A 12,894-nucleotide genomic window follows, 5' to 3' on the forward strand; every position below is an offset into this window, starting at 1 on the left:
TGTGCAGTTTGTTGGTGGGTAAGGTGGGCTCGGCAAAAACATTAACAAGCACAGAGGAAAAGCTCACCACTTAATCCCACAGCTGTGCATACAGTTTTACAGGATTTCTAACCATTTTTTTTTTCCAAGAAAAAGTAAAGAACAATACTTCAAACATTTGGAAACAGATTCAGCTTAGACAGGTCTGGAACAGGGTCTGAAGGTGCAACATATAAACAACCCTGTTTTTTCCAGTGCTGGAGAGATGGATTCCCAGAAGCAGAAGATACACATTCACGGAGCCTTCACTCCCTGTGCTCTCTGTGTTCCAGAATATTTATCTGTGAATCTATGCTCCAGTGAGTGACAGTTTACAGTTAGTGAGATAATGCAGACAGCTTCAACCCTAGACGCCTTGCAGCCAGGAATCCAGTCACAGGGTCTGTAGCTTCACCAAGGGATGCTCAGTGGGTGGCTTGGTCTTAATTCTCAACCAAACAGAAACTCCCCTTTAATCAAAAAGAACCTTCATTGGGCCCCAGGAGGGGAACAGGACTCTGTGTTTCTCAACCTCATCCATGGTAGTGTTGGTTTGGACAATTTGGACTAATACTGTCTGTAGAACAAAGTCTACAAAATTGGAAACAGTATAAATGAGTTAAAGATGACCTGTGTGTCTTGGCCCCTATGTTGTTTATTTCAAAACTGTGTTTACTTCTTAATGGCGTGTTTCAAACTCAAATTTTAAATGCAATTATTTTAAAAACACCCCAAGGAAGAATGTTTTTAATCTTCTAGAAAATACTTACTTTGCATGTCCAGAAAATTTCAACCACACCTGCCAGCAATAAGATAAACCCCAGTTATGAAAACCTTAAACCAGAAGCTCCCCACTGTGCTGCTGTGTGGTGTTCCATAGACACACAGCCCCTTGTCCAGTGACCCATCCATTTTGAGAAGCAACCCTGGTACCTTATTCTCTGCATAGATTCCTGCTGGGATGCACTTGTCTCTGCAAACCTGTCAAAGTTTCACCTAATAAAGTCATGTGTGCGACTGCCCCCTGTGGCCATCTCTTTTCCTTGCTCAGCCCTCAAGTCCTTTCAATCCCCTACAAATCAGATCACAGTGTCCACCCCAAACACTGAATCCAGGGTCATGAACACAAACAATTCCACTTCTAAGACTCTCTTCCCAAGTCTTATGAATAATACAGTTGCTCCCAATTCTATGGACCCCAAACTAACTGCATGAGGAAAAGGAGACACAGCAATAATAAACCTCACCTGTATAAGTCCTCCCTCATTCCGGTGACCATGGTTCATGTTAGAGAAACAGAGGCAGAGGCCTGCTGTACACCTAGATCCGAATGGAGGTTGTTCCGTCACCTTCTGATCTGTGTCCACTGTGGAGTGATCAGCTTTGTCTGCTGTTGTCAAAGCCTTGGCATAAGTTTCATAGGAAATAGCAAGGCTATCTTAAATTCAAGCATCTTAAAAAATACTTTGCAAAAATAACCTTTTCAAGAATTGACTTATAGTAAAAGAAATCACGACAATTTTTTTTACTGTTATTCACTTTCCTGCAATTCAAGTTTCCATATTGGATAATAGATAGAACTGATTCTTCATTTAACACCCTTTGAGAATAATTATTAAGAACTTGCAATAAGATGCACCATCTCATTGGATTTTAGTTAGGCTGATTGTGTTTTGTGTTTTCTTTTTCTTCTTCTGCCTCTGACTTTTCTTTTTTCACTATTTTCATTAATTAGGAGTCTGACTTTTTAAAAACTTAGAAGCAAATTAGAATTGGTTAATAACATAAGAAAAGAAAAATTCAGGTACACAAAAGTTATTCAATTTAATGACAAAATAGTAAATAAAATTGCAATAGTATAATATGAGCCTTTATTCTAATCCAGTTTCTTAAGTACAATTCGATCTCCTCAATCCACATTATTGTAATGAAGTTCAATATTTAAGGATCAATATCATTGCTATTCAATTATTTTTCCCAATCTTGTAAAAGATGTATTTTCATAGATTTCCCAGAAGATATTTAAACCAAGCCTTCCTCTGGAATCTTACCTAGAATTAAATTTCTTTGCATTCTTGGGCAATTAAATATAAATTTCTGTTAAATTACTCAAGATTATATGGCACACCAAGTTAATCTTTCAATTGTTCCCAGAATTTTTTTGTTTTTTTCCAGAAATGTGACTGTCCTTTTGATGGTGTTTGGTGTCAGCACCATTATTCAGGAGATGTTCAATTAAGTAATAAGCACATCACTAACAAATGAAGAAACATGAGATTATTTCCCTTTGTAATGATCAGCTGTGGGGCAGACTCACGTCCCTGAGCTGTGAGCATCTTTACATGAAACCATAAAAATGTCAGTTTCAGGTACAGGTAACTCTAAGACATGAAACTGTAGATGGAGTCCTTGCTCTTCTCATACAGAAAATTTCCTTCTCAACTGCAGACTTAGGGCTGTGGCTGCACCACATCTAGGCTGGGGGTGATTCAGGTCTCACTCAGAGTTGGCAAGAACCTGGAAGCCCTGATAGGACCTGATCCCACATGACTAGGGAGACTGTGTGAGGAGAGTTTTCCTAAGCACGACTAGGAAAAGCATAATGCAATGTTATTTCTTATTGGTCTGTATCATTAACCAAGGAAATTCTTACCTATGCGATTCTGCTGGTTAATCTTGTATATGTGAGATGATTATGATGGGATTATCCCAGATTGAAAAGTTGGTCACTAGGAATTTTATATTCACTGTCTGAGGCATAACATTCTTGTGCCTTTTCCTCTTACTTATGCTGGGCTCTTGGTTCTAAACGTAAAGACCCACACTATTCTCTCTGTGAGGCCCTTGGACAGAGCTTTCTTTTGGGGCCTACTTTCCAGATCCCAGGGAAGGGGAGATTCTAACACTTGCATTGCAAGATCTTGAGCCTTTATCCTGGAAACAGCATATACCAGGAAACACTTGAACTGGCTTAGGAGCACTTTTTATTTGCAGGCCCTCTGCCCATCAGTGCTTGTGGGAATGGGGCTGTTTTCTTCTCTAGATGGACTGGGAGGGAGCCATGCAGGACGGCATTCACCTCCCAGAGATGCATCCTAGAAACACATTTCCACATTGTCAGGGTCCTTGTGCTTTCTCAGTGTGGCATGCACTACACAATGTGTCCCTGCCCAAGGTCCCAACTTTCACAGTCAGAGCCTTCTTCCCTTGACCACAGGCAAACTTGATTTGAACTATGTTTGTTTTACTCCAACAAACATTTTATGTCATATTGTTCACAGAAGAGATCTTCCACCTGCCCCATCAACCTTTTCCACACTGCTGCACCCACCAGGTGATTTGCATATTGTACCCTAGGGAGGTTCTTCCCTTTTGAGTCTGAGATAAAAGCTCAGCTCTAGCCTCACCTTGACTGATCAGGACTCAACAGGTCACCTTCTCACAATGAGGCTCCCTGCTCAACTCCTGGGGCTGTTAATGCTCTGGGTCCCTGGTAAGGATAGGATTAAAATGAGGTGGGAAAATGGGGAGAGAGGGTGAGTTCTGGTGGCTCCACAGCTTCCTATATTTATTTCAACCATGTGTACAGGCACATGGTCTATGCTCCAGAAAACAGAATTCATATTGTTGTGTCAGGAATAAGTATGAATCACCTCCCAGGAACAATGACCAGTGCTCTGATTAAGATCTTGAAAATAGAGGGTTCCCTGCTGGCTAATAAATATTGGATTAATTAGAAAGTCTACTTTTAATGATATAAATCAAAATTTTAAAAAATATGTAACTAAATCAAAATCTTAAGGGAAATCATGAAAGTTGCTCATGGTGATCTATATAACCATGCACTTCTCTGTTATTATTTCAGGATCCAGCGAGAACATTGGGATGACCCAGATTCCACTCTCCCTGCCTGTCACCCTTGGAGAGCCAGCCTCCATCTCCTGCAGGTCTAGTCAGAGCCTCATGGATAGTGATCATGGATTCACCTATTTGTATTGGTACCTGCAGAAGCCAGGCCAGTCTCCACAGCTCCTGATCTATTTTGTTTCCTACCGGGCCTCTGGAGTCCCAGACAGGTTCAGTGGCAGTGGGTCAGGCACTGATTTCACACTGGAAATCAGCAGGGTGGAGGCTGAGGATGTTGGGTGTTATTACTGCATGCAAAGTAGAGAGCTTCCTCCCACAGTGGTATAGCCCTGAACAGAAATCTCTCTGCTGGGGTGTCCCAGCTGCTCACATGCCCTGCTTGTCTTGGGAGCAGCTCAGCAGGGTCTCTGAGACTGCAGAAGAGGAGGTTGTTGGAGGAATCAGGTCAGAGTATGCTTCTGAAGACTCTGTCTGGGACGACAGGTGCATGTCACTAAGCATGGCTAATTTTTATATTTTTCATAGCATCGGTACTTCACCATGTGGCACAGCCTGTTATCAACCCCATGGGCTCAAGCCACTCACCTGACATGGCCTCCCAACATGCTGAGTGTATAGGTGTGAAACATTGTGCCAGGTCAGCACCCTTGTTTATGTTCCTGTCACCTCACACAGCCTTCACTCTCATAAGCAACAGGAAAATGAGGATGTTCAAGGACTCTGTGAGTAAAAAATTGGGACAAAAGGAAAAGGAGAATGGAATCCTCCTTCCTTGCCTACATTCGTTGAAATTTATTGAGCAAAACAGCCAGACAATTGATCATTTCTGGCATAACATGTTGAATACATCTTAAGGCTTAGCAATTTTTGGTAAATTTTAAAGAAAATATTTGGTTATACATAAAATTGGTATTTTCCCACTTTTTAAATTCCTGTTGTTCTATTTCCCATTCTTCTCCACTCCATGAGACAGTAAAGACAGGATTCTCCACTAGTTCTCCTCAGGGGGAGCTGACTGAGGACAATCAGTAACATCTTGTTCTTGAGTGTCAAATAGATTTTGTAATTTCATAGCAGACACAAGATACTAATACTAAAACTCTTTGATTACAATGGAATCTTGCTGATGGAAATAAGGAGTTCTTGAAATTTGGAAAGTTGGTATTAAAAATAAACTGCAGGCATTCCAAGATGACCGAATAGCAACAGCTCCAGTCTACAGCTCCCAGCATGATCAACGCAGAAGACGGGTGATTTCTGCATTTCCAACTAAAGTACATGGTTCATCTCAAGGGGACTGGTTGGACAGTGGGTGCAGCCCACAGAGGGCGAGCTGAAGCAGGTCGGGGCATTGCCTCACCCGGGAAGGGCAAGGGGTCCAGGAATTCCCTTTCCTAGCCAAGGGAAGCCGTGACAGACAGTACCTGGAAAATTGGGACACTCCCACCCTAATACTGTGCTTTTCCAACTGTCTTAGCAAACGGCACACCAGGAGATTATATCCCGTGCCTGGCTCAGTGTCCCATGCCCACGGAGCCTCGCTCACTGCTAGCACAGCAGTCTGAGATCGAACTGCAAGGTGGCAGCCAGTCTAGGGGAGGAGCATCTGCCAGTGCTGAGGTTTGAGTAGGTAAACAAAGCAGCCGAGAAGTTCAAACTGGGTGGAGCCCACCGCAGCTCAAGGAGGCCTGCCTGCCTCTGTAGACTTCACCTCTGGGGGCAGGGCATAGCTGAACAAAAAGCAGCAGAAAGTTCTGGAGGCTTAAACGTCCTTGTCTGACAACTTTGAAGAGAGTAGTGGTTCTCCCAGCATGGTGTTTGAGATCTGAGAACGGACAGACTGCCTCCTGAAGTGGATCCCTGACACCTGTGTAGCCTAACTGGGAGACACCTCCCAGTAGGGGCTGACTGACACCTCATATAGCTGGGTGCCCCTCTGGGATGAAGCTTCCAGAGGATCAGGCAGCAATATTTGCTCTTCTACAATATTTGCTGTTCTGCAGCCTCTGCTGGTGATACCCAGGAAAACAGGGTCTAGAGTGGACCTCCAGCAAACTCCAATAGACCTGCAGCTAAGGGATCTGACTGTTAGGAGGAAAACTAACAAACAGAAAGCAATAGCATCAACATCAACAGAAAGGATATCCACACTAAAGCCCCATCAGTAGATCACCATCATCAAAGACTAAAGGTAGATAAAACCACAAAGATGGGGAGAAACCAGAGCAGAAAAGCTGAAAATTCTAAAAAGCAGAGTGCCTTTTCTCCTCCAAAGGATTGCAGCTCCTCACCAGCAATGGATCAAAGCTAGATGGAGAATGACTTTGATGAGCTGGCAGAAGAAGGCTTCAGAAGGTCAGTAGTAACAAACTTCTCTGAACTAAAGAAGGATGTTTGAACCCATTGCAAAGAATCTGAAAACCTTGAAAAATGACTAGATGAATGACTAACTAGAACAAATAGTGTAGAGAAGACATTAAATGACCTGATGGGGCTGAAAACCATGGCATGAGAACTACGTGGTACACGCACAAGCTTCAATAGCTGATTGGATCAAGTGGAAGAAAGGGTATCAGTGATTGAAGATCAAATTAATGAAATGAAGAAAGAAGAGAAGTTTAGAGGAAAAAAGAGTAAAAAGAAATGAACAAAGCCTCCAAGAAATATGGGACTATGTGAAAAGGCCAAATCTACATTTGATTGGTGTACCTCAAAGTGACAGGGAGAATGGAACCAAGTTGGAAAACCCTCTTCAGGATATTATCCAGGAGAACTTCCCCAACCTAGCAAGGCCGGCCAACATTCAAATTCAGGAAATACAGAGAACACCACAAAGATACTCCTTGAGAAGAGCAACCCAAAGACACATAATTATCAGATTCACCAAGGTTGAAATGAAGGAATAAATGTTAAGGACAGCCAGAGAGAAAGGTCGGGTTACCCACAAAGGAAAGCCCATCAGACTAACAGCAGATCTCTCAGCTGAAACTCGACAAGCCAGAAGAGAATGGGGGCCAATATTCAACATTCTTAAAGAAAAGCATTTTCAACCTAGAATTTCAAATCCAGCCAAACTAACCTTCATAAATGAAGGAGAAATAAAATCCTTTACAGATAAGGAAATGCTGAGAGATTTTGCACCACCAGGCCTGCGTTACCAGAGCTCCTGAAGGAAGCACTAAACATGGAAAGCACTAAACATGGAAAGGAACAACCAGTACCAGTCACTGCAAAAACATGCCAAATTGTAAAGAAGAAACTGCTAGGAAGAAACTGCATCAACTAACGGGCAAAATAACCAGCCAACATCGTAATGACAGGATCAAATTCACACATAACTATATTAATCTTAAATGTAAATGGGCTAAATGCTCCAATTAAAAGACACAGACTGGCAAATTGGATAAAGAGTCAAGACCCATCAGTGTGCAGTATTCAGGAGACCCATCTCACATGCAGAGACACACATAAGCTCAAAATAAAGGGATGGAGGAAGATCTACCAAGCAAATGGAAAGAAAAAAAAAAAAAAGAAAAAGCAAGGGTTGTAATCCTACTCTCTGATAAAATAGACTTTAAGCCAAAAAAGATCAAGAGACAAAGAAGGCCATTAATAATGGTAAAGGGATCAATTCAACAAGAAGAGCTAGCTATCCTAAACATATATGCACCCAATACCTAAACATATAGGCACTGAGATTCATAAAGCAAGTCCTTAGAGAACTACAAGGAGACTTAGACACACAATAATAATGGGAGACCTCAACACCCCACTGTCAATATTATACAGAGCAATGAGACAGAAGGTTAACAAGGATATCCAGGACTTGAACTCAGCTTTGCACCAAGTGGACCTAATAGACATCTACAGAACTCTCCACCCCAAATCAACAGAATATACATTCTTCTCAGCACCACATCACACTTATTCCAAAATTGACTACATAGTTTGAAGTAAAGCACTCCTCATCAAATATAAAAGAAATCACAACAAACTGTATCTCAGACCACAGTGCAATCAAATTAGAACTCAGGATTAAGAAACTCACCAAAACTGCACAACTACATGGAAACTGAAGAACCTGCTCCTGAATGACTACTGGGTAAATAATGAAATGAAGGCAGGAATAAATATGTTCTTTGAAACCAATGAGAACAAAGACACAACGTACTAGAATCTCTGGGACACATTTGAAGCAGTGTGTAGAGGGGAATTTATAGCACTAAATGCCCGCAAGAGAAAGCAGGAAAGATTTAAAACTGACACCCTAACATCACAATTAGAAGATCTAGAGAAGCAAGAGCAAACAAATTCAAAAGCTAGCAGAAGGCAAGAAATAACTAAGATCAGAGCAGAACTGAAGGAGATAGACTCAAGAAAAATCCTTCAAAAAATCAGTGAATCCAGGAGCTGGTTTTCTGAAAAGCTCAACAAAATTGATAGACCGCTAGCAGGACTAATAAAGAATAAAAGAGAGAAGAATCAAATAGACACAATAAAAAATGGTAAAGGGGATATCACCACCAATCTCACAGAAATACAAACTACCAACAGCAAATACTATAAATACCTCCATGCAAATAAACTAGAAAATCTAGAAGAAATGGATACATTCCTGGACACATACACTCTCCTAAAACTAAACCACGAGGAAGTTGAATCCCTGAATAGACCAATATCAGGCTCTGAAATTGAGCCAATAATTAATAGCCTACCAATGAAGAAAAGTCCAGGACCAGACAAATTTACAGCCGAATTCTACCAGAGGTACAAAGAGGGGCTGATACCATTCCTTCTGAAACTACTCCAATCAATAGAAAAAGAGGGAATCCTCTGTAACTCATTTTATGAGGCCAGCATCATCCTGATACCAAAGCCTGGCAGAGACATAACAAAAAAAGAGAATATTAGACCAATATCCCTGATGAACATCGATGCGAAAATCCTCAATAAAATACTGGCAAACTGAATACAGCAGCACATCAAAAGCTTATCCACGATGATCAAGTTGGCTTCATCTCTGGGATGCAAGGCTGGTACAACATATGCAAATCAATAAACATAATCCATCACATAAACAGAACCAAAGACAAAAACCACATGATTATCTCAATAGATGCAGAAAATGCCTTTGAGAAAATTCAACAGTGCTTCATGCTAAAAACTCTCAATAAACTAGGTATTGATGGAATGTATCACAAAATAATAAGAGCTATTTATGACAAACCCACAGCCAATATCATACTGAAGGGGCAAAAACTGGAAGCATTCCCTTTGAAAACTGGCACAAGACAGGGGTGCCCTCTCTCACCACTCCTATTCAAAATAGTGTTTGAAGTTCTGGCCAGGGCAATCAGCCAGGAGAAAGAAATAAAGGGTATTCAATTAGGAAAAGAGGAAGTCGAATTGTCCCTGTTTGCAGATGACATGATTGCATATTTACAAAACTTCATCATCTCAGCCCCAAATCTCCTTAGGCTGATAAGCAACTTCAGCAAAGTCTCAAGGTACAAAGTCAATGTGCAAAAGTCACAAGCATTCCTATACACCAGTAACAGACAAACAGAGAGACAAATCATAAGTGAACTGCCATTCACAATTGCTACAAAGAGAATAAAATACCTAGGAAACCAGCTTACAAGGGTTGTGAAGGACCTCTTCAAGGAGAACTACAAACCACTGCTCAACAAAATAAAAGAGGACACAAAGGGAACAACATTACATTCTCATGAATAGGGAGAATCAATACCGTGAAAATGGCCATACCGCCCAAGGTAATTTATAGATTCAATGCCATCCCCATCAAGCTATCAATGACCTTCTTCAAAGAATTGGAAAAAAACTACTTTAAAATTTACATGGAACCAAAAAGGAGTCTTCAATGCCAAGTCAATCCTGAGCAAAAAGAACAAAGCTGGAGGCATCATTCTACCTGACTTCGAACTATACTACATGGCTACAGTAACCAAAACAGCATAGTACTTGTACCAAAACAGAGATACAGACCAATGGAATAGAACAGAGGCCTCAGAAATAATACCACACACCTACAACCATCAGATCTTTGACAAACCTGACAAAAACAAATGGGGAAAGGATTCCCTATTTAATAAATGGTGCTGGGAAAACTGACTAGACATATGTAGAAAGTTGAAACTGGATCCCTTCCTTACACCTTATACAAAAATTAATTCAAGATGGATTAAAGACTTAAATGTTAGACCTAAAACCATAAAAAACCTAGAAGAAAACCTAGGCACTACCATTCAGGACATAGGCATGGGCAAGGACTTCATGACTAAAACACCAAAAACAATGGCAACAAAAGCCATAATTGACAAATGGGATCTAATTAAACTAAAGAGCTTCTGCACAGCAAAAGAAACTACCATCAGAGTGAACAGGCAACCTACAGAATGGGAGAAAAATTTTGCAATCTACCCATCTGATAAAGGGCTAATATCCAGAATCTACAAAGAACTTAAACAAATTTACAAGAAAAAATCAAACAGCCCCATCAAAAAGTGGGCAAAGGATATGAACAGACACTTCTCAAAAGAAGATATTTATGCAGGCAACAGACACATGAAAAAATGCTCATCATCACTGGCCATCAGAGAAATGCAAATCAAAACCACAATGAGATACCATCTCACACCAGTTAGAATGGTGATCATTAAAAAGTCAAGAAACAACAGATGCTGGAGAGGATGTGGAGAAATAGGAATGTTTTTACACTGTTGGTGGGAGTGTAAACTAGTTCAACCATTGTGGAAGACAGTGTGGCAATTCCTCAAGGATCTAAAACTAGAAATACCATTTGACCCAACCTTCCCATTACTGGGCATATACCCAAAAGATTACAAATCATGCTGCTATAAAGACACATGCACACGTATGTTCATTGCAGCACTATTCACAATATCAAAGACTTGGAACCAACCCAAATGTCCATCAATGATAGACTGGATTAAGAAAATGTGGCACATATACACTATGGAATACTATGCAGCCATAAAAAAGGATGAGTTCATGTGCTTTGTAGGGACATGGATGAAGCTGGAAACCAACATTCTGAGCAAACTATCCAAGGACAGAAAACCAAACACCACATGTTCTCACTCATAGGTGGGAATTGAACAATGAGAACACTTGGACAAAATGTGGGGAATATCACACACCAGGGCCTGTCTTGGGGTGGGGGATGGGGGAGGGATAGCATTAAGAGGGATACCTAATGTAAATGATGAGTTAATGGGTACAGCAAACCAACAAGGCACATGTATACATATGTAACAAACCTGCATGTTATGCACATGTACCCTAGAACTGAAAGTGTAATAATTTTAAAAAAGTTAAAAATAAAACTACTACCTGAGTCAGCAATCTCACTACCGGGGATATATCTAACAGAAATGAAATCAATATGTCAAAGAAATACCCACACTCCTGTGTTTCTTGCAGCATTATTCAAAATAGCCAAGGTATGGAATCAAACTAAGTGTCTAACAATGGATGATGAATAAAGAAAATTTGGTATATATACACAATCGAATACTATTGTGCCATAAAAATAAGTAAAACCTTGTCATTTGTAACATGGGTAAGCCTATAGGACATTATGTGAAGTAAAAGAAATCACATTCAAAATACAATCATGCCTTTCCTACAGTCTCCTAAAGTCTTAACTCATTCCTGAATTAACCCAAATGTTCAAGTCCAAAATCTCATCTGAGACACAGGAAGTTCCTTCTGCCTATGAACCTGTAAAATCAAAAGCAAGTTAGTTACTTCTTACATACAATAGGAATATAGGCATTGGGTAAATACGCCTGTTCTAAGTGGGAGAAACTGGCCAAAACAAAGGGGCTACAGGACCCATGCAAGTCCAAAATCTAATAGGGCATTCATTAAATCTTTCATGGGCTGGCGTTGAGTCTCTGGGGATTTTCCAGGTGCACAGTGCAAGTTGTTGGTGGATCTACCATTCTGGGGTCTGGAGGATGATGGTCCACTTCTCACAGCTGCACTAGGCAGTGCCCCAGTGGAGACTCTGTGTGTGTGATCCTACCCCACATTTTCCTTCTGCACTGCCCTTGCAGAGGTTTTCCATGAGGGCTCCACTCCTGCCAAAAACTTCTGCATGTACATCCAGGCATTTTTATACACCCTCTGAAATTTAGGCAGACCTCAATTCTTGACTTCTGTGCACATGCAGGCCCAACACCACGTGTAAGCCGCCAAGGCTTGGGGCTTGTACCTACTAAAGCAATGGCCTGAGCAGTACATTGGCCACTTTTAGCCATGACTGGGATGCAGGGCACCAAGTCTTGAGCCTGTATCAATCAGCAAGGCCCTGGGCTCAGCCCATGAATCCATTTTCTCTTCCTACACCTCAAGGCCTGAGATCAGATAAGATGCCTGAAGACCTCCGACATGTCCTGGAGACATTGTCCCCATTGTCTTGGCGATTAACATCTGGCCCTTCATTACTTATGCAAATTTCTGCAGCCACCTTGAATTTCTCAGAAAATGGGTTTTTCTTTTCAATCACATCATCAGGCTGCAAATTTTCCAAAATTTTATGCTCTGCTTCCCTTTTAAACATAATTTCCAATTCCAAACCATATCTTTGCATAAAACTGAATGATTTTAAGAGCACTCAAGTCATCTCTTTAATGATTTGCTGCTTAGAAATTTCTTCCACCAGATACCTTGAATCATGCCTCTCAAGTTCAAAGTTCCACAGGTCTCTAGGGCAGGGGCAAAATGCTACCAGTCTCTTTGCTAAAGCATAGCAAGAATCATCCTTCTTCCAGTTCCCAATAAGTTTCTCATCACCATCTGAGACCACCTCACCTGAACTTCATTGTCCATATCACTCTCAGCATTTTGGTCAAAGCCATTCAACAATTCTCCAGGAAGTTCCAAACTTTGCCACATCTTCCTATCTTCTTCTGAGTTCCCCAAAAGGTTCCAACTTCTGCCCATTACCCAGTTCCAAGGTCA

General features: G+C 41.0%; 1 gene segment (V, D, J or C); it reads left to right on the forward strand.

Annotated features, from left to right (window-relative positions):
• Positions 1 to 3,462: 3,462 nt before the first annotated feature.
• Positions 3,463 to 6,207, forward strand: LOC131382633 (immunoglobulin kappa variable 2-40-like). The segment is given in 3 exon segments: positions 3,463 to 3,511; positions 3,884 to 4,183; positions 6,161 to 6,207. Coding segments are annotated over 3 exon segments (396 nt in total).
• The last annotated feature ends 6,687 nt before the right edge of the window (positions 6,208 to 12,894 follow it).

This window comes from Hylobates moloch, unplaced genomic scaffold, assembly GCF_009828535.3.
Source record: "Hylobates moloch isolate HMO894 unplaced genomic scaffold, HMol_V3 SCAFFOLD_350, whole genome shotgun sequence".
Lineage (NCBI taxonomy): Eukaryota > Metazoa > Chordata > Mammalia > Primates > Hylobatidae > Hylobates > Hylobates moloch.